This window comes from Lissotriton helveticus, chromosome 1_2 (genome assembly GCF_964261635.1).
Source record: "Lissotriton helveticus chromosome 1_2, aLisHel1.1, whole genome shotgun sequence".
Lineage (NCBI taxonomy): Eukaryota > Metazoa > Chordata > Amphibia > Caudata > Salamandridae > Lissotriton > Lissotriton helveticus.
In genome coordinates this window covers 353,695,751-353,720,802 of record NC_136058.1, presented here as the reverse complement: position 1 = coordinate 353,720,802, position 25,052 = coordinate 353,695,751, and the positions used below count along the sequence as shown (strand labels likewise).

Sequence of the window (25,052 nt, the reverse complement as noted above, 5' to 3'; positions counted from 1 at the left end):
TATTACTACCAATTATTAAATTTACATATTTAATTAATTATAATTAAATTACTTCCCACCCTATTCCCCTATAAACCCACAACCCGCTACAGAAAATACATTATTTTAATTTACATAATTAGCAATTAATCAATTAAATTAAATTAATTACCAATTTAATTGTAAATAATTAACATATATTATTTAATTACCAATTAATTAATTATTACTACCAATTAATAAATTTACATATTTAATTTATTATAATTAAATTACTTCCCACCCTATTCCCCTATAAACCCACAACCCGCTACAGAATAAAATTACACAATAATTTAAAAAAATTATTAATTAAAAATAATAATTAAAAAAATGACACTTTTCACATATAATATAACATAAAACACTATAAATAATTAAATATTATTTAAAAAACTATATTTTTTACTATCTAGATTATATACTTGGATATTTTCACTGTCTATATTATTTACAGTCGATATTACTTCACTTACCTTAAAAACGATATTTTGACTGTCGATATTCTGTCTAGTCGATATTTTCTCCAAACGATATTTACAACTCGATATTCTTTCCAGTCGATATTTTGGAGTCGATATTATGTCTGTGCACCACTTTGGTTTGAGCTTCATTTCCTGTGCATGCAATTTTTTCGCCAAAATTAGCCGCTCATGTTGATGGGTTGTCACCAATATCCACCAAGTTGTATGTCCACGTGTAATAACTGGACCCTGTTTATAAATGTACTTTTAAATTCCTTGTCAGGTATAATGGTTAGTCTTAAACATGAATCAAACATTGCTACATTATCTGTTTCCTCTATTTTTATAATGCCTTTAGGAGTACCCTCACCTGAATGATTAAGTTACAAAACAATTTTAGACCATATTTCTGGATCTTTTAAGTTCTCATATTTCCTCTCAATTTTTTAGGTCCTCGACATGCCACAAAATGACCCACGTTTACCCCATCCTTTACATGTTGCCTTCCATGCTGGAGATTCTTTCCAGTTAGCCATGTGGCCTAACATACCACACTTGTAACATAACATAGGCGGTTCCCTTGGCGTGTGCATGAATAATGGAGGAGGTGTTATGTTCTGCAATGTGACTAATGCGCAAAGTACACAGTTAAAGTGTGCTTAAGATTTAACTGAATTGCCCTGTACCAGACTATCAAGGGTGTCACCATAGATCTGATTTGATTTTTGCACAATACTTAATTGTAAAACATAACTGCAAATTGTTATGTAAAATTAAACAAAATAAATTTCACCTTGACCGTGTACTACATGTACTGTTAGATGAATATTATATTAGAACATTCATCAGCAGTCTCATTACAGATTACAGTCAAAATATTGTCAATAACTATGGCATATTGTAGACTGTTATTGATAGCCATTGTATTTTAACGAAAACATATAGGGGCCGATTAGGATGGCGGTTTTTCCGCATCCTCCGGGCCGGCGGAAGTGTCCGCTGGCCTGGAGGATGCGGAAAAACCGCGGCGGAGACTCCAAAGACCCACCGCCAAATTAGGATGGCTGGTGGGTCTGGAATTCCGTCCGCCGCTTTTCCGCCGCGGAAAAGCTATAACATCGGCCCCTAATGTGTGGATCACTGTTTAGTTAGGTATGATTCATAGCAAATTCAAATTGACTTTATTCGGCACACAGCCATAAAAGTTTCAACCAAAAAGACAGTCTAAGTTTAAAATACACAATTCAAGTTTAAAATACATTCTTTTGTCCTTTAACAATATTATAAAAGAGATAAAAGTTTCATAGCATTCTCATGAAATATTCAACCAGGTGACGTTGTAAGCAAACAAATGTACTGATATTTTCATGTTTTTTATTTTACAGCCACTCATCAAGGGACTCATTGCTGATCAAGGAAGTGACACAGATGAAGGTAAGTGTTTACTGCTTTATTCCTTATGAGCAGCTTCTTGAATCTTCCAATACATTCTTACTTGCACTCCTAAGCCCCATTACAAGAATATGAGCCCACTGGATGAACAGGATGCATACTGAAGCCACACAGAGTACACTGAATTGTAATTAAGCTGCAAGGAATTCAACCGTGTTAATTCCTCCCAAGGGATCCCTTGAAAGATGTCAGAAAGCTTCAAGACTAGGATATTCTGCTGCGTAATCGATCAAAGCCTCCGAACGTCCTAAAAGGAGCGCCATGCCTCGCGCCGCAGCGGGCGAACGCTGACGCGAGAGATGCTTGGCAGTCAGTTGCAATTCATAGCTGCCAAGGTTACAAATTGCTTATGTGTGACATTTGCACAATTTCAGTGTAATTATGAGTGACATCTCAACAAGATGAGTGACACTTTTTTGCATGTAAGATAAAGCAATGAACCGGTGGGAAACAAGCAGATATCAGAAATTACACCCAGTTGAGCAGCTAGAAATGGTAAGAAGATCTTAATGTCCAAGTACAAAACCTACCAGTCTCCAGTCATTCAGGACACATGCTGGGCTGTGAGAGAAACCCTCAGAACTGATGGCTATGGCTGGCTGTTATGAGAGTAGAGAGGAAGGGCCTGTCCTGGCTTTTAAAGATAAGCACTAACTGGCTCCCTCCGACTCAGAGCCGCTGAAGTCAGATGCATGTTGAAGTCCTCTGTTGCCAGGAGAATGCAACAATTCTGGGGGTGGCGGGACCCAGGATGTGTCACAGACAGGAACATCGCTGCCACAGATTTGGACACCTGTTTTGGGATAGGCTGGCTAAAAACATATTAATTCTGTCCCTGCCTTAACCGGCCTACGCCAACTGCCCCCAGCACCTCCCTGGCAATCAATAAAATAATGTAGAGGAACAGCCCACGTGGACCTGGCCAAACAGGATGTGAGTGGCCCCAACACACATCCCTCTTCTGAGGCTGCCTATGTATGCCTAAGAGATGATATTTTCATGCAGGCAGCTGCCCAGCCTCTGTTTGAGTAAGCAATGAAAGGAGCGCAAGTGAATTTAGTTCACTGTCTTCATCCTTGCGACATCCTTGGACCACAGTCTTTGGGTGATTGCCCGAGCACATGCAGCAAGTTAAAGGATTCGTTAAACCCTAGCCAACATGAGGGAAAATAAAGCGGTCTGGAAGGCATCATATAATTTGAATTAGCTGAGTCCAGTCGGCGCCTAGATAGCACGGAATTGGGAAAGGCTCAGGAGAGTGAGCCGCTGAGATGCCATGATAGCTCACAGCGAGGCAGGCTGTCCTTATTTCAAAACTAAGTACGCTTGCCCAGTGCTGGGTTCATTGTTCTATACTAAGGCGAACTGCCTCACAAACCCCCACCTAAAATGATGCACAACGTGGTACATCTTTTGCTGCTGAAAACTGAGCACAGCAGAGACAGACTGAGAGACTGCTCAGTTCTCAGGACAGGAGCAGTAAGCCCAGAATGTAGCACATTTTTGGGTTGAGCCTAGCGGCAGCGCGCATGGGCTGCTCACTTTGCGAGACAGATGTAGTAGAGTATGGGAGAGAAGCCGTACCACTCGACCTAAATTTGTAAGTGGCTTGTGTCATTGTCTTTCGTAAATGCTGCCTTCAGCTTCGTTAACCTCTTTAGCGCAGAGCAGATTTTCGCGCTGTGCTGAAGGTTCTATTGAGCGGGCGGGGCCGTGACGTAGCGGTTCCGTCATGCACACAGCCCAACCGACGCTCATGACGGAACCGCTCCGTCATGAGCGTCAAAAGGGTTAATAGGATTGTTAGTCCCTCCTCAGTACGGCCTTGTTTTCCTTTTTAACCTCCCATGGCTACCTGCTCCTTTACTTCGGTTGTTACACGAAGCCTGTTATTTAGTATGTAAGTACTATTTACTTTATTGAGATTCTCTTACTGGAGGCGGAACATGCGCTGCTTCAGCTATAACTGCTTGTGGTTTTTTAAACAGCACACCCGCCCCCATAACACGGGCGCCTCTTTTCAAACACTTTAATCACTTTAACCCGGCATTATCTCATGCCTTTTTCAACCCCCCAAGTAAAATGGATTTAGAAATGATTAGCTAAATAAGTCATGTGTATTCCATGTAGCACATAATCCTGTGCTAATGGGCTGAAGCTGACAACAGCACATCTGTACTACATGTCATCTGTACTAAAACCACCTGATGGGATATTTTCAAAAGCCTGTTTTATTAACAACAGCACCACCACCAATACTACCGCACCACCATTAATACCACCACCATTAATACCACCACCAATACCACAACCACAAAAACCACCAACACCACCAATACCACCACCAACACCAGTACCACCACTAATACCACCACAACCACCAACACCTCCACCACCAATACCACCACCACCAATACAACCCCCATTACCACCAATACACCAACACCACTACCAATAGCACCACTACCAGTATCACCACCAATACCACCACCACCAAAACCAATACCACCACCACCTCCAATACCACCAGCAATACCACAATCTCCACCTCCACATATAACACCAATACCACCCAAATCAAGACCAAAACCACCACCACAACAACCAACATCACCACTACCACCAATACCATCACCACCACCAATACTACCACCAATACCACTACCACAAATACCACCTCCACCAATAACACCACTACCAATAAAACCACTACCATTACCTATATCACCTCCTCCAAAAATACTAAAACCAATACCATCACCACCAATACCACCACCAATACCACCACCACCAATGCCACCACCAATACCACCACCAATATCACCTATACCATGACTACCACCACCACCACCAATACCAATACCACAACCAATACCACCACCAATACCAATACCACCACAATGAATACCACCTTCAATACCACTAATATCACCACCACCAATACCACCACCACCACCAATACCACCAAAACCCATACCACCACTACCAATAGTACCACCACCAACACCAATACCACCAATAGCAATACCACCACCACTAACACCAGTACCACCACCAATATCATACCACCACCACCAATATCACCACAACCAATACTACCACCACCAATACCACCACCAATACCACCACAATACCACCAATACCACACCACCAATACTACCACCACCAATACCACCACCACTAATACTACCACCAGCACCAATACCGCCAATACCACCACCACCACCAATACCACCAAAACCAATACCACCACCACCAATAGTACCACCACCAACACCAATACCACCACTACCAACACCAGTTCCACCACCACTAATACCAGTACCATCACTAATACCAATACAACCACCACCAATACCACCACAACCAATACTATCACCACCAATGCCACCACCCATACCACCACCAACAATACCACCACTTCCACCACCACCCCAAATACTACCACCACCACCAATACCACCAATACTGTAGTGTAGTTCCTATATTCCCAATAGGCTCTGCACATTGGACTAATATATCCTACAGATTTGACGTAGAACTTAGGTCATTAGGTCTCTATTGAATATACTAAACTTATTAGTGAGTGCCAGCTAGCTCAGAGGTCATTAGAAACTTTCTCGAATTCACAAGAAGGGGTTAGTTTCTGACAACCGCATAAACATGACAACTTTGTTTCCCCAAAAATAAGAACATATCTCTCAGAGTAGCGGAAACAGTAGATAACTATTTTACTCAGTTAATCGTGCACGCTTCATTTCTACAGAGTTTGCAGAGAAATAAAGAGACGGGCGTTTTCAATAAAAAGGTTTATTGAACAGTCTTCTTTCTCATGCAAGAGAGGTGAACTGCTACAACCGTTAGGCAGAATGCAAAGTATAATGCATACAGTGTAAACAATAATATGAAATAATACTATAAGAGCATTGTATAGTTTCTAAGCCATATAAAAACACATACATAAAAAACAGACTAAAATACTCAACTGGTGCTTCTAAAATACGCCTACCCCAATGTACCTAACCCAGGTCTAGTACGTGGGAAGAAGTACGTATGGTCTTTTGCATAGGTTTAGTTTTGCCAAGAATCTACCAATGGTTTCTCTAGGTTCTAATCAGCTCCATACCTTTTTAGAATGAAGGAGGTCTGGTATCTCTGTCTCGGGACTTGATTTCCAAACACCCCGCAAGGGGAGTCAGAAACACTGGAGCTGGATTCTCAGCAGAGGAGGGCACCTTCCTCATCAGTGCGTCAGCTGGAGAGTCGGCTTCCTTCGGGACTTGCAGTAGCGAGCTGCGTCGGACAAATAGGTCGTCGAACTGCTCCGAACCACCGTGCTTTACCATAGCAAGTGAAGGTGTATTTATATCTTGAAGGTGTTTAGGAATGCCATATTTGACATGAAGTCAGGCATATGAACATTGTAAAACTAACTGAGTTCTTGGAGAAATCAATATTCAAACAAGGGGAAGTCCCCAATGCCTTAAGCTGGTTTTCCAAGAAATCGTTGTGACATTTGGTGAACGGATGAAAGTAGTAATGCCTGTATTTGGGTTGCATTGGCTATGCCTAAATAAATCCAGCCGGAATATAATACGCCATACAACACCCACTCCACTTTCTTATGTATGACATTACTAAGTTCTAAACACGTTAAACTTATCTAAACATGATGTGTTAAAACACCCCCAAAATACATAAAAATGCAATGGCACTGGTAGTACACAAAAGCACATTGGTGCTATACGCATTTAAAGCAATGTTTCATGCTAAGCATATAGTTGACATTTGTAAAAATGCTGTCTGAATGAATCATGAAAATACATTTATGAAATGGCTTGTAAATACAGAATAAAAAGGTGCCGGAACCATTTCATGACAGATTATATAAAACTGTTTGTATGAGGACAAGGTAAAATATTGCCCCTGGAAGTTTTCAAAGAATTCTAGTTCTCTATGAATAGTTATACTTTAAGCAGATTACTTTGTGCCCAAAAAAAAAGTAAAAATACAAATTTGAAAAAAAAAATTAATCATAGGAAAAAGAGTCCAAAGTTAGAACTTTGTTTTGAAAAATGAAGGTCGAATTCAGAGTCTCTCAGAACACTGTGCGCCAAATCAAAAGTCAGTGTTATTGTTTTGAAAAAACATCAAATCTTCTAAGTGTGTAAAAAAGTAATCTAACATTGTCGCTGAGAGTTGGATTACCTCGTTAAGGTGATCAACTGCACATAGATGGGAAGCATCACCGTCAGCATTGGTCGCATTAGCAATGTTCAAATTGGAGGGTACCTGTGTGCCTGTTTCCTCTCGTACCTCGGCAGTAGCATTTTACGTCTGTGAGATCTCAATGAATGCCGTTGGGGACAACACACTGCATGGGCCGTTACTGGTTCAAGCAAAGTATCAACATCCGTTAGCATGACTGATGGGAGTGTGAGACAGGTGTCTAACATGCATTCTTCTCCGCATAGCAGGCATCGTAGAACAGGTAAGATGCAATCTTGCCAAATTGGTCTGAATGATGGAAACCATGTGGTATTCAATTCTCTTAAATGTGGTAGCCCCAAAATTTGAATGATGCTCTCAGGACACTTCATCGCCAGCAGAGTGGTCTCCACGGTGAACTGGGTGTCACTTGTGGATTGACTTGCCATATCACAGCAGTTGGAGCAAAATTAGTATCCCTGCAGCGAGTCCCAAAATTAGAGGCAATCCGCCAAACACAGAGTGCACTAAGTTTGAAAAATATTCCTAGGACTGCTTCAAAAGGTGTAAATACATGTGCAATACCACTCGTATCAGACATGTTTAAGATATGACTTAACATTTCCGAGAAATGTATAGGGCAATTTGTAGTTAAGAGGGCATGTATCTCAGCTGAAGTCCTTGTGACTTGCAGATCATAGGTCTATTTGGCCGAGGTCAGTGGCACAGTTTTCTGTAAAAGAATGGCTTTCATTCTTCTTAAAGTATCAATTCGTATAGAAGAGATGTTCAGTGAAGGCCATAACGGTGACTCCCGGTCTGTCTTGGTTTTTGGAAAGCAAGTGACCCTGGCTGACACAGTTACTAGAGAGGGTAAACCTGGCAACATGCCACAGCAGCTGTGATCATTCAACATGAGGTAACTTCAATTAGAAAGTTGTCTAAAAATTGGATCAATCGCCACAGCTGGTGAACCTTGCTGGTGGCAAGATAAGTTGTTAGAGGATCCATCGCAGGCCCCGTGTAAATTAATACCCTGACAAAGGAGAGAACCGCTTAGCGTGTTTTCAAAATTTTTACCACTAAGAAACACTTCTCTTCCCCCTCTCCAACATTTGTGTGTGTACGGTAAATCCCAGGATTTCTTGATGTATTCTTTACCCAACCTTTCATATGTGCCTGCTGGTATATGGTTTAAACAATACTGAAAATGGAAAATTGTAAAAGGCAGAGTGATTTTTCCATGTATAATCCATTCAATGGCTGTTTTTCCAGCGACTGTTAATGGTAATCTTTCCAGTTTTTCAATGCTCAGCACCGTATAGTCTGCTCCCCTCTCTGCTAATTTGATCTGTATATCAGTGAGATTAAATTCTGAAAACAGTGATGTAGTATTGATTAAATGCCAAGGCACATAGCCTTAACGAAGGTTTTGCAATGTCCAACCTAATAGCATGATAGAAGGTAATTGCGACTGACCATGTTGCAACATGATCAAGTCCTGTTCCATTATGTCTATGGCAGAGGATACTATGCGGTCCAAAGACTATATCCTGGACGACAGAGTCAATAACCCATTGTCAACCACAGAGAGAGTTTTTTCTAAATGAATACTATCAATTTCTCGTATTCTTTCTGCAGTCTCTGCTTGGGTAATCTTCCATGCTTCATTATAAGCAGCATAGATACCGGCATATATAAAACGTTTATGAAGCAGTTTAGTAGGTCCTTGCAAGAAGTCCCTAAAATCAGCGCCATCTTTAAGTAAAGATAAGTGTTGTTTTACATCTTTTAGTGTAGATCTATATAGCCATTCATGGTACAGTTTCCCTACAGTGTATGTTGTTACTATTCCTGGATGCTGTCCTTGAACACATCTTGGATCTGTCCTAGTGAATGTGAACCCCCGTGTTTTATTCAGGAATCTATCTTGACAGTTGTTTGTGTCTGTGGGCCAGATTAACCATTTTTTTCCAATCTGGATCTGTTCTGTTGTGAAGCAAAATAGTATGTATGCCGACCTCCCCCTCTGAAGTGTTACTATCAGGTGTAGGTATAGACGGTTTGTTTAGGTCTTTTATCTTGGCTAACCGAAGACAAGATGTCTGTCTGACAGTGTCATTCAAAAGCATGATTTGCTCGGGGATGATGCAGGCTCTAAATAAGGCTGCTAATCCCTGCACTTACCAGTCTTTTGTGCCCCAGACAGTTTTTGTCTCAATGTTGTTTTTACAAAAGTCGAAACCGAGTGAAGACAGCTGAGCATAAAAGGCTGCAGAATAAATTTGCTTAGTATTTGTCCTCATACTTTTCATTCCTGTCTTATTAACATTTTTAGGTTTAAAGTATTTTATTCATGACAACATGTAAGGACAAACAAACATTTCAAGAGAATGTAGCAGGGCGGAAAAGCAAGTGTCCAAAAGTACCGTTAATGAATAGCCATCCGTTAACTCCGCCTGCGCTATGATAAAAGGCTCTAGTCGCCTCAACATGTTATGACATTACCCATGAAACCCCCCCACCCAACATGCCCCCCCAACACCCGAACTCCCATCCCCCCCTCCCAATCCCACCCCCGTCCAGTGCACTGTCCCCGAGCTCAACATACATCAGCGCTACAATACGAAGGAGAGAAACTCACAGGAAGATTAAGGGGCCGACTCTACCTGGGCTGGAAGCCTCAAAAGGCGGAGATATTTGGGACAGGTAAGTTCCTTAAATTCAGTAAGCAATAGGGAGTGAAATGGCTGCCAGAGCTCCCTAAACTGGTCCACATCACCCGCCACAGTGAGGGACAGCTTCTCCATACCCAACACATGCCACAACCTGTGGAGCCAGCCAGTGATAGACGGGACTGTAGCAGTGTGCCAATGAATCAGAATGTTCTGAACCGCGGAGCCCAGAGCTATAGCTATTTGTCTTCCTCTGCGGGAACGAAGGGGATACATCAGATCATTCGGAAGTCCCAGCAGGGTATAGGCAGGGAAACGTGGCAGTTCAATTTCAAAAGCAGAATCAATTTCATCCAACACTTCCTTCCAGTAAAGTTCTAGGAGCGGGCAATCCCACAGTACATGCGTAAGAGTACCCTTATGTCCACACCCCCGCCAACACGCATCCGCTTTACTACGGTCAAACTCATGCACTCGTTCCGGTGTGTAATACCAATAGGTAGAGATTTTAGTCAAGGTATCAGTGAGTCCCATGTGGTAGGCTGAGTGCCGCGCTCTATAGGCTATGTGTTCCCATTCCTTAGGGCTCAGCGTCCTCCCTAGCTCCCTCTCCCAACGCTCTCTCCCAGGGTGATAAAAGTGTGTTGCCGGGGGCTGCAGCAGCTTGTACAAGTCAGTAATCAGTTTGGAGTCCGAAGCCTGTGTCATGAGCCAGCGCTCATAAGGGAAAAAATGCCGATCGGCCGTCTCTCGTACTTGCGGGTGGAGGGCCCAGTGGCGGGCCTGCATGTAATGAAGTCGCTCCGTTTCTGGAAGTGTGAACTCCTGGCGAAGTTGGGGAAAAGGAACCACCCCGTCTGGGCCATAAAGATGACACAAGGCTCTGCACCCCGCCTGTTGCCACCTCGCAAACGCTCCTCTTTCCATCCCCGGGGTAAAGTCTGGATTGTCCACCAGCGGAGTAAGCGGTGACGGGAATGTGGTGAGGTCACGTAGAACGCTCGTAGCATCCCACACCCGCAGTGGCACCCTCGTAACAAAAGAGGCATAGAGATTTTTGGGCCGATGTGGGCGACGCAGGAAGGGGATTCCCTGCAGCGGTCTCCCAGCCACCGCCTGATCCTGGAAGAGCCAATGCTTATCAGACTCCCACCTACTCCATTCCACCAGGAAACGCAGCTGTGCTGCCTGGAAGTATTTGCGGAAGTCTGGGATACCCAGTCCACCCGCTTCCGGGGCCAGCAGCGAGAGGGCCCTACGCAATCTAGGCTTCTTCCCCTGCCAGACAAACCGAGAAACATCGGCCTGTAATTGCGAGATCCATCCTCCGGGCGGTTGGAGCGGCAAGGCCCGAAAGAGGTATAACACCTGAGGTAGAATCGTCATTTTAACAGCAGCTATCCTGCCAAGCCAGGAAAAAGCGCCTCGATTCCATCGGCCCAGTTCCTCCTTGATCTTGGCCCCCAGGGCTCGATAGTTTGTCGACACCATCGCCGCCACGGTAGGTGCAATCTGGATGCCCAAATAGGGCACTGCTTCCGAGGACCATAACATGGGAAACCGCTGCTGCAAACAGGCCCTAGTGACCGGGTCAAGGGAGATATCCAGCGCTACCGATTTACCCATGTTCATCCGAAATCCAGACACCGCGCCAAAAGAGGATAGTTCCTCCATGCATGCCGGGAGAGCCACGGCGGGCTTGTCAATAGGCAATATAACATCATCTGCGTAAAGGCTAACAGCGTGTGTGAAGGCCCCCATCCGGATGCCGGTCACTCGCGGGTTATCTCGCACCCGCTGGGCAAAAGGCTCCATGTAGAGCGCGAAAAGCAAAGGTGAAAGCGGGCAACCCTGCCTGGTGCCCCGTTCAATGTCGAAGGAGGCAGAAGCGTGCCCAGTAACGCGGACCACCGCCGATGGACGAACGTAGCAATTAAGGATCATGGAGCGGAATTTCTCACCTATACCCGCTTTCATGAGCACCCGCTCCAGGTAAGGCCAGTGGACGCGGTCAAACGCTTTCTCTGCGTCCACCGCCAACATCATTCGCTCCCCCGGAACCCGAGAGGCCTTCTCCAGCAAATGAACAATTCGTTTCGTATTGTCCACAGTCTGCCGCCCCGGGACAAAACCCGCCTGGTCAGGATCGATAAGGCCGGGCAGATGGAGAGCTAGTCTAGCAGCAAGTATCCCCGTATACAGTTTTAAATCAATATTCAGAAGGGAGATCGGCCGGTAGGATCCACATTGCCTCGGGTCCTTACCTGGCTTAGGGATAACCGAGATCGAGGCCCTGAGCAGATCAGGTGGAATGGCCCCGGCCTCCGCAAAGGAGTTGAAGAGGCGCGTCAGGATGGGTGCCAGCGTCATGCAAAATGTTTTATAATACAGCGCAATGTAGCCGTCTGGGCCCGGTGCCTTTCCGTGCTTGAGTCGGGCAATGGCAGAAACTACTTCTTCGATCCTAATGTCCCTGTCCAGATAGTCCGCCTGCACAGGGTCCAGAGAGGGAAGTGTGATCGAGGCCAGATAAGTGTCCATCGCCTCCTCATCCGGAGGATCCCCGGTATAGAGGTCTTTGTAAAAGCCCCGAAAGACTGCAGCTATCCGCTCGTCTTCAGTTTCCGGCATGCCCATCGGGCCAGAGATCTCCTTGACCAGCTGGCTCTGCCGCGCCACACGGAGCCTATTTGCCAACAACTTGCCACAGCGGTCCCCTCCAGTATAAAAGGCGTGTCGCAACCGCAAAGCGGCGTACTCCGCCCGGTCGAGGTCCAGGGCCGCCAGGAGCTTCCTGGCTTCCTTGAGCTGCCGCCAAATTCGGGGGGCCCCGGTTCTGCGATGGATCTGTTCCAGTTCCCCAACACGATCTGTGAGTTCGTCTCTCTTGGCCTGCCGCTCCCTATTGTCCGCCGAGGAAATCGCTATAAATTCCCCTCTGATGACTGCCTTCAAAGCCGCCCATTGCGTGGCCCGACTAGTGTCTGCATTATCGTTATGGGATTGAAATTCCTGAATCGACTTTTCAATGCGAGCCACCACTTCTGCCCTATGCAGCAGCGTATCCCGAAGGCGCCACGTCCGTGGGCGGAGCGCCGTCGGGGGCATAGTTAACAGGACCTCGACCGGGGCATGGTCCGAGAGGGAGATCACACCCATTTCAGATCCAGATGCTAACGCTTTCACTGGGGAGGTAACCAACAGGTGATCTAACCGTGCGTATGTTTTGTGGGTGATCCAGCGCTCTCACCAAAATATTGCACAAATGACACTATCTACTACCACAAAACTTACACTACAACACTAGGCCCATAATAACATTAGAGCGCTTGAATCATGAGGCGATAAGATCTAAATATAGTTGTTTAAACCATCTGCAATAATCAAGACCAGCTTGTCATTTTAGAAAGTTTATTTTAAACACATCTAGAAAAACTTAGGTTTTGGTATTTTATTAAACAAGCATTAGAAATTGTCATAAAGAAAGATTTATTCAGTATTAATAAAAAGAGCATAAATCAAGAATTATTATTCATTAGCAGGAATAAGTAAAATTAAGCATTTTCCAAAATCCTAACTATATCTCTGTCTCTACCCTCATCACCTAGTAATAAAGTAATTAATAAAAACTCCTGTCCTCACGTGTAAAGTCCATCAGCATAACATCGTCCTCCAGATTTCTCGAGCGTAAGCCAACTATGTGTTCTCTGAACCTATTCTTATACCCTAAATTGAGCTGAGCTAACTATTTTTCACATTCCAGCAGACGAATTCTAGTTCTCCATTGGCTGAGCCACCTCGTACCACAGTAAACTGTGACACCTCCTTCTTACATGCCCGGGCAAATTCACTTGTCCATTGTTCATTTAGAAGTCTTGGCAGTTCTTCCTTAGGCTGCTACATTTTGTAGCGACAGCTTCCTTTTTAACCTTGAGCTTAGTCAGCTCTGAACTCCCGTGGCACGTTAGCAAACGTTAGCAAATTTCTCCAAAAAGTCATCTTTTTAGCAGTTCAATTCAAAACCTTTCAAAATAAAAGCTCAGAGGCCTTTTCCATCCTTCTTGGAATTATTTTCACTTGAGCCATTTTCATCATTAGGCCTCTTTCAGAAAGCGTCAATTTTCTGCGCCACCGTCCCTGCGTCACTTTTAAAAGGGTACTATTTTCCTGCAGCCATCTCTAAGCTTCATTTGTAAAACTATTATATAAACAAACACAAAGAATAATTAATGAAAGAAATACAGTTTGTTCTGTTGCCTCCCATCATTGCTAATTATTAACCCATTAGTCTAAATTACCTAGCAGTAAAGCACAAATAAAGCAGCATTTTATATCTACCTGTCTTCATGAATCCATAAAACCTTATGTGCACCTAGAATAGTAGAAATGACATCACATAGACAAGGGAAGCAAAATAAGCACATGCCATTATTTCAAAAACAGCTGCTATTAGTTATGACATGACAATAGACAAGATTAATTTATTATTTTCTACATATAAGAGAATGCAACATAATGCACATTTATGAGCACACATGTTAGTTTCCCACGTGTTCTGTAATGTAATGTAACTTTAAACTAGGTTGAATTAGCACACACAGCACAAATTGTTAGCATTATTAATTTATTTATGGAAGTGTGACTTCACGGGTTAAAACAAATTTTTGTTTTCTATCCCGCTCCATCAACTCCCTCATCTGGTGATTAACAAATCACCACACCAGCACCCAATATTTTAGCAAAGATTTTATCTAAGATGAACACGATTCAATTTCGCCTGTGTTAGTATTTCTAAAGACTTATCTCATCAGTTTATCTACAATTCTCATATTGAGTTTTAAGAAACCCCTCTAGTTCTATTTCATTCTCTTGTGTATCATACAACTGAGCTTCAGCAAAAGTGTTGCAAAAACTATAACTAATAAAATGTCAGTATCTTGCTTGTCATATTAACCTAAAACTTCTCCTTGTAAATTTCAAAAAAGAACAATAACCTAAATTATCCAAAGCAGAATTATAATTGCATTAAGCTTGCAAAGAAAAATAAAACAAAAATTTTAAAAATGTTACCTAAATTTCCAAAAAATTTCTAACACCCCCCTTTTTCAATTTTTTTTTTTTTTTTTTTTTTTTTTTTTTTTTTAAACCTTCTAACAGTTTTTCTTCGACCTAATGTCACAAATTAATTTTTCAGCTAACAGAATTTCTTCGACCTTGTGTCATCTAACAAAATTTCTTCAGCCTTATGCCAAAAACAGAGAACCTAAAATTTAATAGGTATGTACTTCAATCATTGTCACTTTTGTTTTCAATCTTTTCCTGACTCTCATTATTTACCTCCACTACAGGTATCACTTCTATTTTCTTTCCTGCCTCACTTTTCTTTTTAGAATCTTTTTGGCTTGATATCTCATCAATTTGTTTCTTTGATCTGTATCTCAATTTGAATTTTAGGCCTTCATTTTCTTCTGGCCAGTTATCACTTTTTCTTGGTAATTTCTTCTTTTGCTTGGTCACATTACATTCTGTTCTCCAAGCTCCTTTTCTGAATTTTCTTATCTGAGAATCTTCATCACTTTCATCAGTTTCAGTGTCAGATATTTTCATTCTGGACTCAGGTACTTCTTTACTCAGCAGTTTCACTCCGTTAGGAACGTCATCTTTGTAGCTGGTACTTGGCAATTCATTTTCTTCTTCAATTACCTTCAACTTCCCAGTTTCAGAATTCCTGTTCCTGCTTTCAGAGCTACTTTTCTGCTTTTCAATACTCTCCTGGTCTTGAATCACAATCTGATCACATTCTTCTTCTGCTTCTTTTTCTGGCAGATTTCCATCATTTTCTGAGTCTTCAGTCACAACTTGCAAGTCTTCTTCAATCAAGGCTTGTTTTCTTTTCATGTTCTCCAGATATCGACCAACTTGTCGATCTTCAAGATCTGGATTCTCTTCAGGCTCTTCTTCAGAATCTGAACCATCAATTGTGACACTATCCTCATCAGGATTTTCAGGTGTAGATACACGAAAAGTATGGCCAGTGTCAATCCACCTCTTCAGTCTTTTGCACTTCTCTGCATTTATTGTAACAAGACTGACTAGCCTCCTTTTCTGCCACCTTGGCACTAGAGAATTCCCTTTTAGACGAACCTTTTTCCTGATTCTTTTTCCTGGTAACAGATCAAGTACTTGCTCTTTTTCTCTTGTTTGCACTTCAGTTTCATCTTCATCAAACACAGAAATCATTTCATCTGATAAATTCCTGCAGTTCTCCAAATTTATGCTATCATTGATAGGCATCTTTCTCTTCTCTGGTATGAATGACTGTCTCATGACCTTGTCCATCTTAATCTCACGTGGACTTAATTCTGTCTTTTTATCAGTAGTATTTCTCAAAAACATCAAAACAAGTGGAAGAATATCTGTCCACTTTGTACCTGCAGCTAGGCACATTTCTGCATCTCTGTCCTTTATAGTATGGTTCTCATGCTCCTCAACATCTGAAATTTCTGTTCTATCTGTACAATGGAGCAATCTGTTTTCAATATGTCTTTTGTTATCTGATAACTTTGCAACAGTAATTTCATCATTACGTCGCATCTGAAATGTTTCAAACCATTTTGTAATCAAACAGTAAATCACAAAAATGTAGCACAGTTTATCATTCAGTGACATCTCACAGAAATCTATTTGTAATCTGGTCAATGAACCACTCTCCTGTAATTCTGTTTCTATTCCCACAATTATTCTCTTAATTGTGTTCACTTGCTGATAAGTCAGACACCTCTGGTAAAGAAATTCTACGATTTTATGGTACATATTGTCCATGTCAGTAATCATGCTATTTAGAAAAACTACTCTGTCATCTCTGTGTGTCAAAATCTCATTCTCATCTCGCTGTCTAAAATCTGTACTCAACCATGTGTTTTTCTCCTCATGAGTTGCATCATCTTGTAAGTCTTTGACTACCTGCCATGTTTCAACTACAGATGTTAGTATTAGTGAACTCAAAGCATGTTCATCATTCTTTTTGTATGCTGCACATATCACAACAGCAAACCTTTCTGCCAATTGAATGTTATCAATCAATCTTTTAATTAAATTTGCATTTCTGAAAAGTGAACCTACAGAAGTCAATGTTTCAATCTGTTGATCAATTGTATCCTTTATTTTAATGTCTTCACTCAAAAGAACATCAATTTTATTCCAACATTCTGGAAGTGCATTTAATCCTTTTGGACTGTTTTCCTGTTCTTTATTTAATCCTGTATCTGTTTTGTCTGACTGTTCATTAACAAAAATTTGTAATGGCAATGAAGCCATGTCATTCTCTTGAGTCATTACCTGTCGCTGTATTTGTAACTGTTCATTCAGCTCATTTATCTCAGTTTCTTTTTCATTTAAGCATAATTTTGACTCGTCTGACTGTGTCAATTCAATTAGGTCAATGTCAGACTTCTCACTTACCAGAACTGAAGTCATCTCTGTTTCTCGCTGAGTTTTGATCCCTACTAGTTCAATTTCAAGTACAATAGAATAAACTTTTTCAGTTAATGGGACCTTTAAAACTACGGAATTAATTTCATCTTTTCCCAGCACAGGGACTGTCACTGTTTCCATATATTTCATGGACCGTATCAAATTATTTGATGAATTTACATGATCAGGAATATTAATTCCAGATGTACTCGGTATTTCATCATGTTTTTCTATCGCATCAATTTTAGTAGAAGTCTGAGCTGTCACTTTATCAATCTGATCTGACACTTTTGGCGTTGCATCAATCTGTTCTAGGGGTCTTCGTGAATTTCTGTTCTGATCCATATTTACAATATCAATTTTATACTGCTCTATATTTTCTACTCTGACACCTTTATTATTTATTTTCACTAATTTGGGAATTTTTAATTTACTCTCACATTTAGCAACAACCTTTTTCATTTTCTTATATAAGGAAGACATTTTATTTAATTAATTTGGTAAATATACTCTTTAAATTTGCCTTGCAGCGCTTGCTGATCAATTAATTAATTAATTTAACACTATCAGGTGTATAAAACTTTATAATTTGGTCAATTTAATATATCTCCTAATTTACCTGTGTCACTAATTATAATTAACCTGTAAAGAAAGATATCAATTTGCAAAAACAATAGTGACGCAAAAAAATTTATAATAATAATACTAACATATAATCACATGTGTTTTAATTGTACTTATTTTTCACTTACACACCTTCTGCAACATATACCTGTGGAAAAAAGAAAACCTAATCTGTTTTGCCTTAATTTTCTGTATCTTAATTTTAATAAACCTTGGAAAATTTATGTATTTGCAAAACAGCAATATAAAATATTTATTTTTATAACAAGAAACACCTAAATGTGATTGGGTATGTTTAGTATGTATCTCTGCACTTACACACCTTACTGTAACAGTATCTGTAAAAAGAAAGCTTAATGTCTTTTTTATCTATTAATGTGACACTGCTGCAAAACTTCAAACCACTCCCTACAATCTCCAGTTTGAGAATCTGTCTTCCTCCACCTCACCAATACTGCACTTTGTTTAGCGCTCACCAGCATTCATTCCAATATCCACAGCCCTTTAAATGCCTCCACAGCCTTTCAATGCCCCCACAAACATCACCTCACACTAGCGCGATGATAGCATTTTAATCTTCCTTTTACTCGGTTTTAACACTCATCAATAGCTCATCAGCCAATCACAACACATTGCATCAGCCAATCACAATACAGCTGTAGTTATAATGTTATGTGCTGCTATAGTCTCTCTCCCCCTCCCGCGCTTAGCGTCTCAATACTTTAATATGAGGAACGCTATGGCTCATAACATCATGCCATTATTCTAAAACAGCACGCAACATTGTTGTCAGCTAAACACAAATCAGCCGTGACATGCAATGAACCAGCCGTAACACACTTTCTTTTCTTTAAACTAAAAGCACTGTTACAGTGGGGACACTTACAAGTGTAAATAATTAATACCAGAGCTCTTAATCAAAAGAAAAACAAAGCCAAAACACTCAGAGTACATTAGCTCATAATCATGTGCTTATTACTTTAATTTAAAATGTGCAATACTCACTTATTATTTTAAAGCTAAATCATACATCAGCAATAATGAAAGACATTAATATATAATTATCCCGCTTTATCCAATCACAGCACTGTTGACAAGTCTTCAGCCTATTAGAACACTGCTTTTACAAGCACAACCAATTATAACACATCAAGCCTCTTCTTGGGGAATTTATTTATTTGTTTGTGCATTTTTTATAGCGCTGACATAACCCAAAAGATGTCAGAGCGCTTCACAAATCAAGGCAGCAACTCTTCAAAGTGTAGCGCTATTTTACTATAAGCGCTCACCGGCACTCCCTCTAAAAGAAGAAGAGGAAGTCTAACCACAAGGAGCTTTGACCAATCAGGTCGCGGCTCCTCTCCTGTGACAGCAGACGTCACAACTAACTGGTGCGCACTTTCTTAAATTAATCCTAGACAACCTCGAGGCTCACGAAGCCTCAACCAATCATGTCGCGGCCTTTGTATGACGCTGCGCGTCAACAGCCAATGGGTGCGCGGCCTTTGTATGACGCTCCGGGGCTTCAATGAATCGAAGCGCGGCCCCTTCGTTATCCCTTCAAGCTCAAGGGAGGCCAGTACGCTAAGGAGACACAGCGTATCTAGACGCACAGGCCTCGCAAGAACCCCGCTCAAAGATAGTGCTACTCTCCTATTCGATCTACATTAGATGCCTATTTACCAAATAACACACGGAGCTCTGCCCAATCAGCGCGAGGCTCCGTGTATGACGCGTCGTCACCCCAGCCAATAGCAGTGCTGTTTTGGCTATGACGCGACGACGTCCCAACGAATGGGAGCGCGGCGGCTGACGCAAGCAGCCGCTGCAGTTCGCAGCTCTCCCACTCGGCTCCTCAATAGCCCCTTTACAATAGCGCTGCCAAATTAAAGAAAAAGACTACGTTGGGGACACTTACAGAATACAAAATACTACCAATGTGCTTAATCTAATTTTAGCACCACGCTCTAACTAATTAGCGCACTGTCCCTGTAAGCTCAGCCAATTACTACACGGCTGCAGCTAATTTTATCACTGTTGCTACTGTAGTCTCTTCTCGCACTGCAAGCAACACAACGCTCACAACATGCTAAATGCAGCGCGATCGGAAAACATTCACAAAAGCTAGGAACCAATTTGAATTACTACTCGCTCCTCAGCCAATGAGAACGTTACTTTGCTCTGACAGTTCAGGGCACGACAACCAATCAGAGCGCGGCAAGCCCTGACGTAGGCAGCTGCTGCAGCTGCAGGCTCTCTCCTCACACGTTCCCACTCCTAAAACCAGCCCCTCCCTTACAATTTTCGATCGGGGCACAATTTAATGGTTTTAAACTACGGAGAACAATATAATATTATTTTTAAAGCGTGGAATGTTTATAAATTTAATTCTAATCGCTTTTTACTTATTTTAACGAGTTTAATAACGTGGAATACCTTAATTATTGCCTAATTAACACAAAACATTCTAAAATGCTCCTGAATGTTTTAAAATAGCACAGTTTACCTTTTTATACTTTTCAACTATGCTAAATACTTTTCAATTGAAATTTATTAGCGTGCAGAGCTTTTAAATGTATTTAAACACTGCACAATACTTTTAGAAAGTCTTAGAATGGTACAGACTTTAACTAAACTTTCCTAAGTACCTAAGAATTACTTTTGGTACATTTTAGTAAATATATAAAACGAAACACATCTGTCTGCTTCTCTAATTAGGATAGTTTACATACATTCAAGTATCCACACTTCGGAATAGACGGCGCTATTCACACTAAGGATAATTTCCATTTGCCAGTAGAGCAACTCTTACTCTACCCTTCTAACACGTAAGAATATGAACTCATTTTCCTCTGAACGCACCGCGAAGTGACAGTATCTAAGAGTTCCACTTGAACATACCTTACAAAACAATCACGCACTTTCACACTGAAAATTCCCTAACTTCAGTCACACATGAAATCCGTACAGGACTCTCACCTGTTTATAGAAATCATGCACCGTTAGCAAAATAACACCGTTATCCGTACAGGGCTCTCACCTGTTTATAGATATAAAACATGTATCCGTACAGGACTCTAACCTGTTTATAGATAATCATGCACCGACATTACCCTGCCCTTCACTCAAGCTCGAATATAACTAATACTCTTATCACAGTGAGTTTTATGGAAGGCGCTTTGTCCCTATTCTCATGCTGCTCTAATTTCTTAGAAAACCCTCACTATTACAAGATTCACACCTAGCCCTAAAACTGTGTTGCACGGCGACAACACTGTATTGCACGGCGACAATACTTCTGGTACACGGCGATACCAACAGTGATACTCGGCGATATCACAGAAACAGATCAGATATTCTGCATGACTACCTTCTCATCACACAGTTTTTGTACCGGTACACACTTAGCACAAAATAAACAAACTCAACATGTGTTAAAACTTAATCCTATGAATTTACCAACATATATGTATCATGCATGTAACATGTATGTCAAAAACAACATATATAAACCGTCCGATGGCTACCAGAAATTGATCCAGCGCTCTCACCAAAATATTGCACAAATGACACTATCTACTACCACAAAACTTACACTACAACACTAGGCCCATAATAACATTAGAGCGCTTGAATCATGAGGCGATAAGATCTAAATATAGTTGTTTAAACCATCTGCAATAATCAAGACCAGCTTGTCATTTTAGAAAGTTTATTTTAAACACATCTAGAAAAACTTAGGTTTTGGTATTTTATTAAACAAGCATTAGAAATTGTCATAAAGAAAGATTTATTCAGTATTAATAAAAAGAGCATAAATCAAGAATTATTATTCATTAGCAGGAATAAGTAAAATTAAGCATTTTCCAAAATCCTAACTATATCTCTGTCTCTACCCTCATCACCTAGTAATAAAGTAATTAATAAAAACTCCTGTCCTCACGTGTAAAGTCCATCAGCATAACATCGTCCTCCAGATTTCTCGAGCGTAAGCCAACTATGTGTTCTCTGAACCTATTCTTATACCCTAAATTGAGCTGAGCTAACTATTTTTCACATTCCAGCAGACGAATTCTAGTTCTCCATTGGCTGAGCCACCTCGTACCACAGTAAACTGTGACACCTCCTTCTTACATGCCCGGGCAAATTCACTTGTCCATTGTTCATTTAGAAGTCTTGGCAGTTCTTCCTTAGGCTGCTACATTTTGTAGCGACAGCTTCCTTTTTAACCTTGAGCTTAGTCAGCTCTGAACTCCCGTGGCACGTTAGCAAACGTTAGCAAATTTCTCCAAAAAGTCATCTTTTTAGCAGTTCAATTCAAAACCTTTCAAAATAAAAGCTCAGAGGCCTTTTCCATCCTTCTTGGAATTATTTTCACTTGAGCCATTTTCATCATTAGGCCTCTTTCAGAAAGCGTCAATTTTCTGCGCCACCGTCCCTGCGTCACTTTTAAAAGGGTACTATTTTCCTGCAGCCATCTCTAAGCTTCATTTGTAAAACTATTATATAAACAAACACAAAGAATAATTAATGAAAGAAATACAGTTTGTTCTGTTGCCTCCCATCATTGCTAATTATTAACCCATTAGTCTAAATTACCTAGCAGTAAAGCACAAATAAAGCAGCATTTTATATCTACCTGTCTTCATGAATCCATAAAACCTTATGTGCACCTAGAATAGTAGAAATGACATCACATAGACAAGGGAAGCAAAATAAGCACATGCCATTATTTCAAAAACAGCTGCTATTAGTTATGACATGACAATAGACAAGATTAATTTATTATTTTCTACATATAAGAGAATGCAACATAATGCACATTTATGAGCACACATGTTAGTTTCCCACGTGTTCTGTAATGTAATGTAACTTTAAACTAGGTTGAATTAGCACACACAGCACAAATTGTTAGCATTATTAATTTATTTATGGAAGTGTGACTTCACGGGTTAAAACAAATTTTTGTTTTCTATCCCGCTCCATCATGGGCATGAGAATAGTACGAGTAGTCCCTATCCGTCGGATGCAAATGTCGCCATATATCAAGTAGGTCCACCTCGTCCAGCTGAGCCTTACGGTCCGCCGAGAGTTCTCCAACCTGAGGGGAGCGTTGCGCCGACCTATCCAGCGCAGAGTCGAAGACAATATTGAAGTCTCCCCCGAGTATGACATGTCTATCCTGGGAAGATGTGACCTCCTCGATCGCCGCCTGAAGAAAGCGGTCCTGACGGTCATTAGGACTATAGAGGGACCCTATCGTGAAGAAGAGACCCCCAAATCGAAATCGATAATTATTAACATTTTTAAAGTAAAATGATTCTGGATTGGAAATATTGTAAGCTGAAAAGTATGGAAATATTCCCAAAAATGTTTTTGAGCTACCCTTTGGTGTCGTAGGACAATGTTCGCATTGGTTATACATCAATACATTTCTAGGGGTTGCAGATTTGTGCAAGAAATGATGACCATAATGGTTATAACAATAAATGTGTTCATAATCTGATGAAACTTCTAAGTATTTGTGATTTGTAAATACTGCACACATTTCTAAGGCTGACATCATATTATTAACAGTTTCAAAGTCCCAATCATCAGAAAAGGTACTAGATGAAACAAAGTAATTCAAGGGAATCTTGAACTGGTGAAGAATCTTCAACAGCTCTGCAGAGACAAAAATGTCATAATCAGTTCTGTCCCAAGCTATAGTATAGGAACGGCTGTGATGTTCACTGATGACAAGTCTCTTTGTTCACAATGGGATGATTTGTGTGGCTGGAGTAGTAGGTTGATGTTCTTTCTTGCTAAGTCCTTTTTAACATATCTTCCATTTATCAGCATTCCCGAAGTTATTACCAGAGTCAACCAAAGTAAAAGAAAAAGCACACCCAACACAATCCAAAGTTCAATCCATGGTGAAAGCAGATAAGTTTTTTCCAAGTGATGACAAAGGTCTGTTGCTTGTTCTTTCAAAGTTCTGATATTCTGTCTAAAGACCCTCCAGGCTCATTCATTGATGACTTACATAAAGCCATAAATTCTTCTTCGTGGACCAAAAGTATAAAACTAAGATAGAAGCAGGGCAAGCATCCAGCAACACCATCATACTGTCCTGCCTGAACTAATCACAGGTGCCTCTGCATCCTGTCTCACTTGCAGAAATCAAACCCATTATCAGATATCTAATAGCCACTAACTCATCTGAAAACCCAGTCCCAACCCAGGTTCAACTCGGTAAAAGTACTGGGTCTCTGGGACCACCAAGAAGGACACTTCTGACCTATAAGGAACCTCTGTCAGAAGGACTGCTGTGCTTCTACTAGGACTGTCACTCTGCTGGGCTGTTGCCTTATAAGGGTTGCTTTTCTGCTGATCTAGCGATTAGGGACTAATCTATTTTATTTATTTATTTATATATAATGTTTTATATAGCTCAAACTTGATCCCGAAGGATATCTGAGCGCTTTACAATTTGAGGGAAAGGAAGGTAACAGATCACAACATGAATCAAATGGGGAACCTAATAGGCATTGAATCAAATAGTGCACACATAACAGATCTTTTAAAAACCTGGGGTAAAGAAGAATGGGCTAGTTGATGAAACATAATGACATAAGGGGAGCAAATACAATAATAATAAACAGGATAAATAACCAATACTGTAGTATGTCTGATGCGATTAGAGCTGACAATCACCCCTCATGCTAAGGTAAGAACTTATTCATGAGGAATCTTTTTGCTTCCAGTGTGAAAGCAACCTCGGAATAGATTCTACGAATTTCTGGTGGAAGAGAGTTCCACGTTTTTAGTGCAGAGCCAGAGAAGGCTCGTTGGCATGTTCTCTTTTTCCAGAAGATCTGAGGTTTCAAGAGTGGGGGATTAGCACTCCTTGATGGTCTACCACCTCCAGATAGTTCTAGCTTTTGCACAAGGTAGTTGGGGGTTTTGAAGTGGAGAGCATCGTGCGATAGGCAGGCAATCTTCAGATGAATTCTAGCTTCGTAGGGCAGCCAGTTTAGAGATTTAAAGACCAGGGAGATGTGGCCACCGTATTCAGTGAAGCCTTTAGGGGGGCCAAAGTGTATTTCGGGAGGCCACATAGCGTAGCACTGCCAAAGTCAAGCCTCAGCTAAACAAG

At 41.1% G+C, this 25,052-nt stretch overlaps 1 protein-coding gene and 1 long non-coding RNA gene across 2 annotated transcripts in view; both read left to right on the top strand.

The window, feature by feature from the left end:
* LOC144803733 (uncharacterized) overlaps positions 1 to 1,043 on the top strand; it is a 350,480-nt gene extending 349,437 nt beyond the window's left edge. Inside the window, exon 13 of the mRNA XM_078671875.1 lies at positions 933 to 1,043. Coding sequence (XP_078528001.1) covers positions 933 to 1,043 — 111 coding nt within the window. The remainder of the gene's footprint in view (positions 1 to 932) is intronic.
* An 823-nt stretch (positions 1,044 to 1,866) lies between these two features.
* The window catches only part of LOC144807913 (uncharacterized), a 70,533-nt gene continuing 47,347 nt past the window's right edge, over positions 1,867 to 25,052 (top strand). Inside the window, exon 1 of the long non-coding RNA XR_013606521.1 lies at positions 1,867 to 1,916. This is a non-coding gene — a long non-coding RNA (uncharacterized LOC144807913). The remainder of the gene's footprint in view (positions 1,917 to 25,052) is intronic.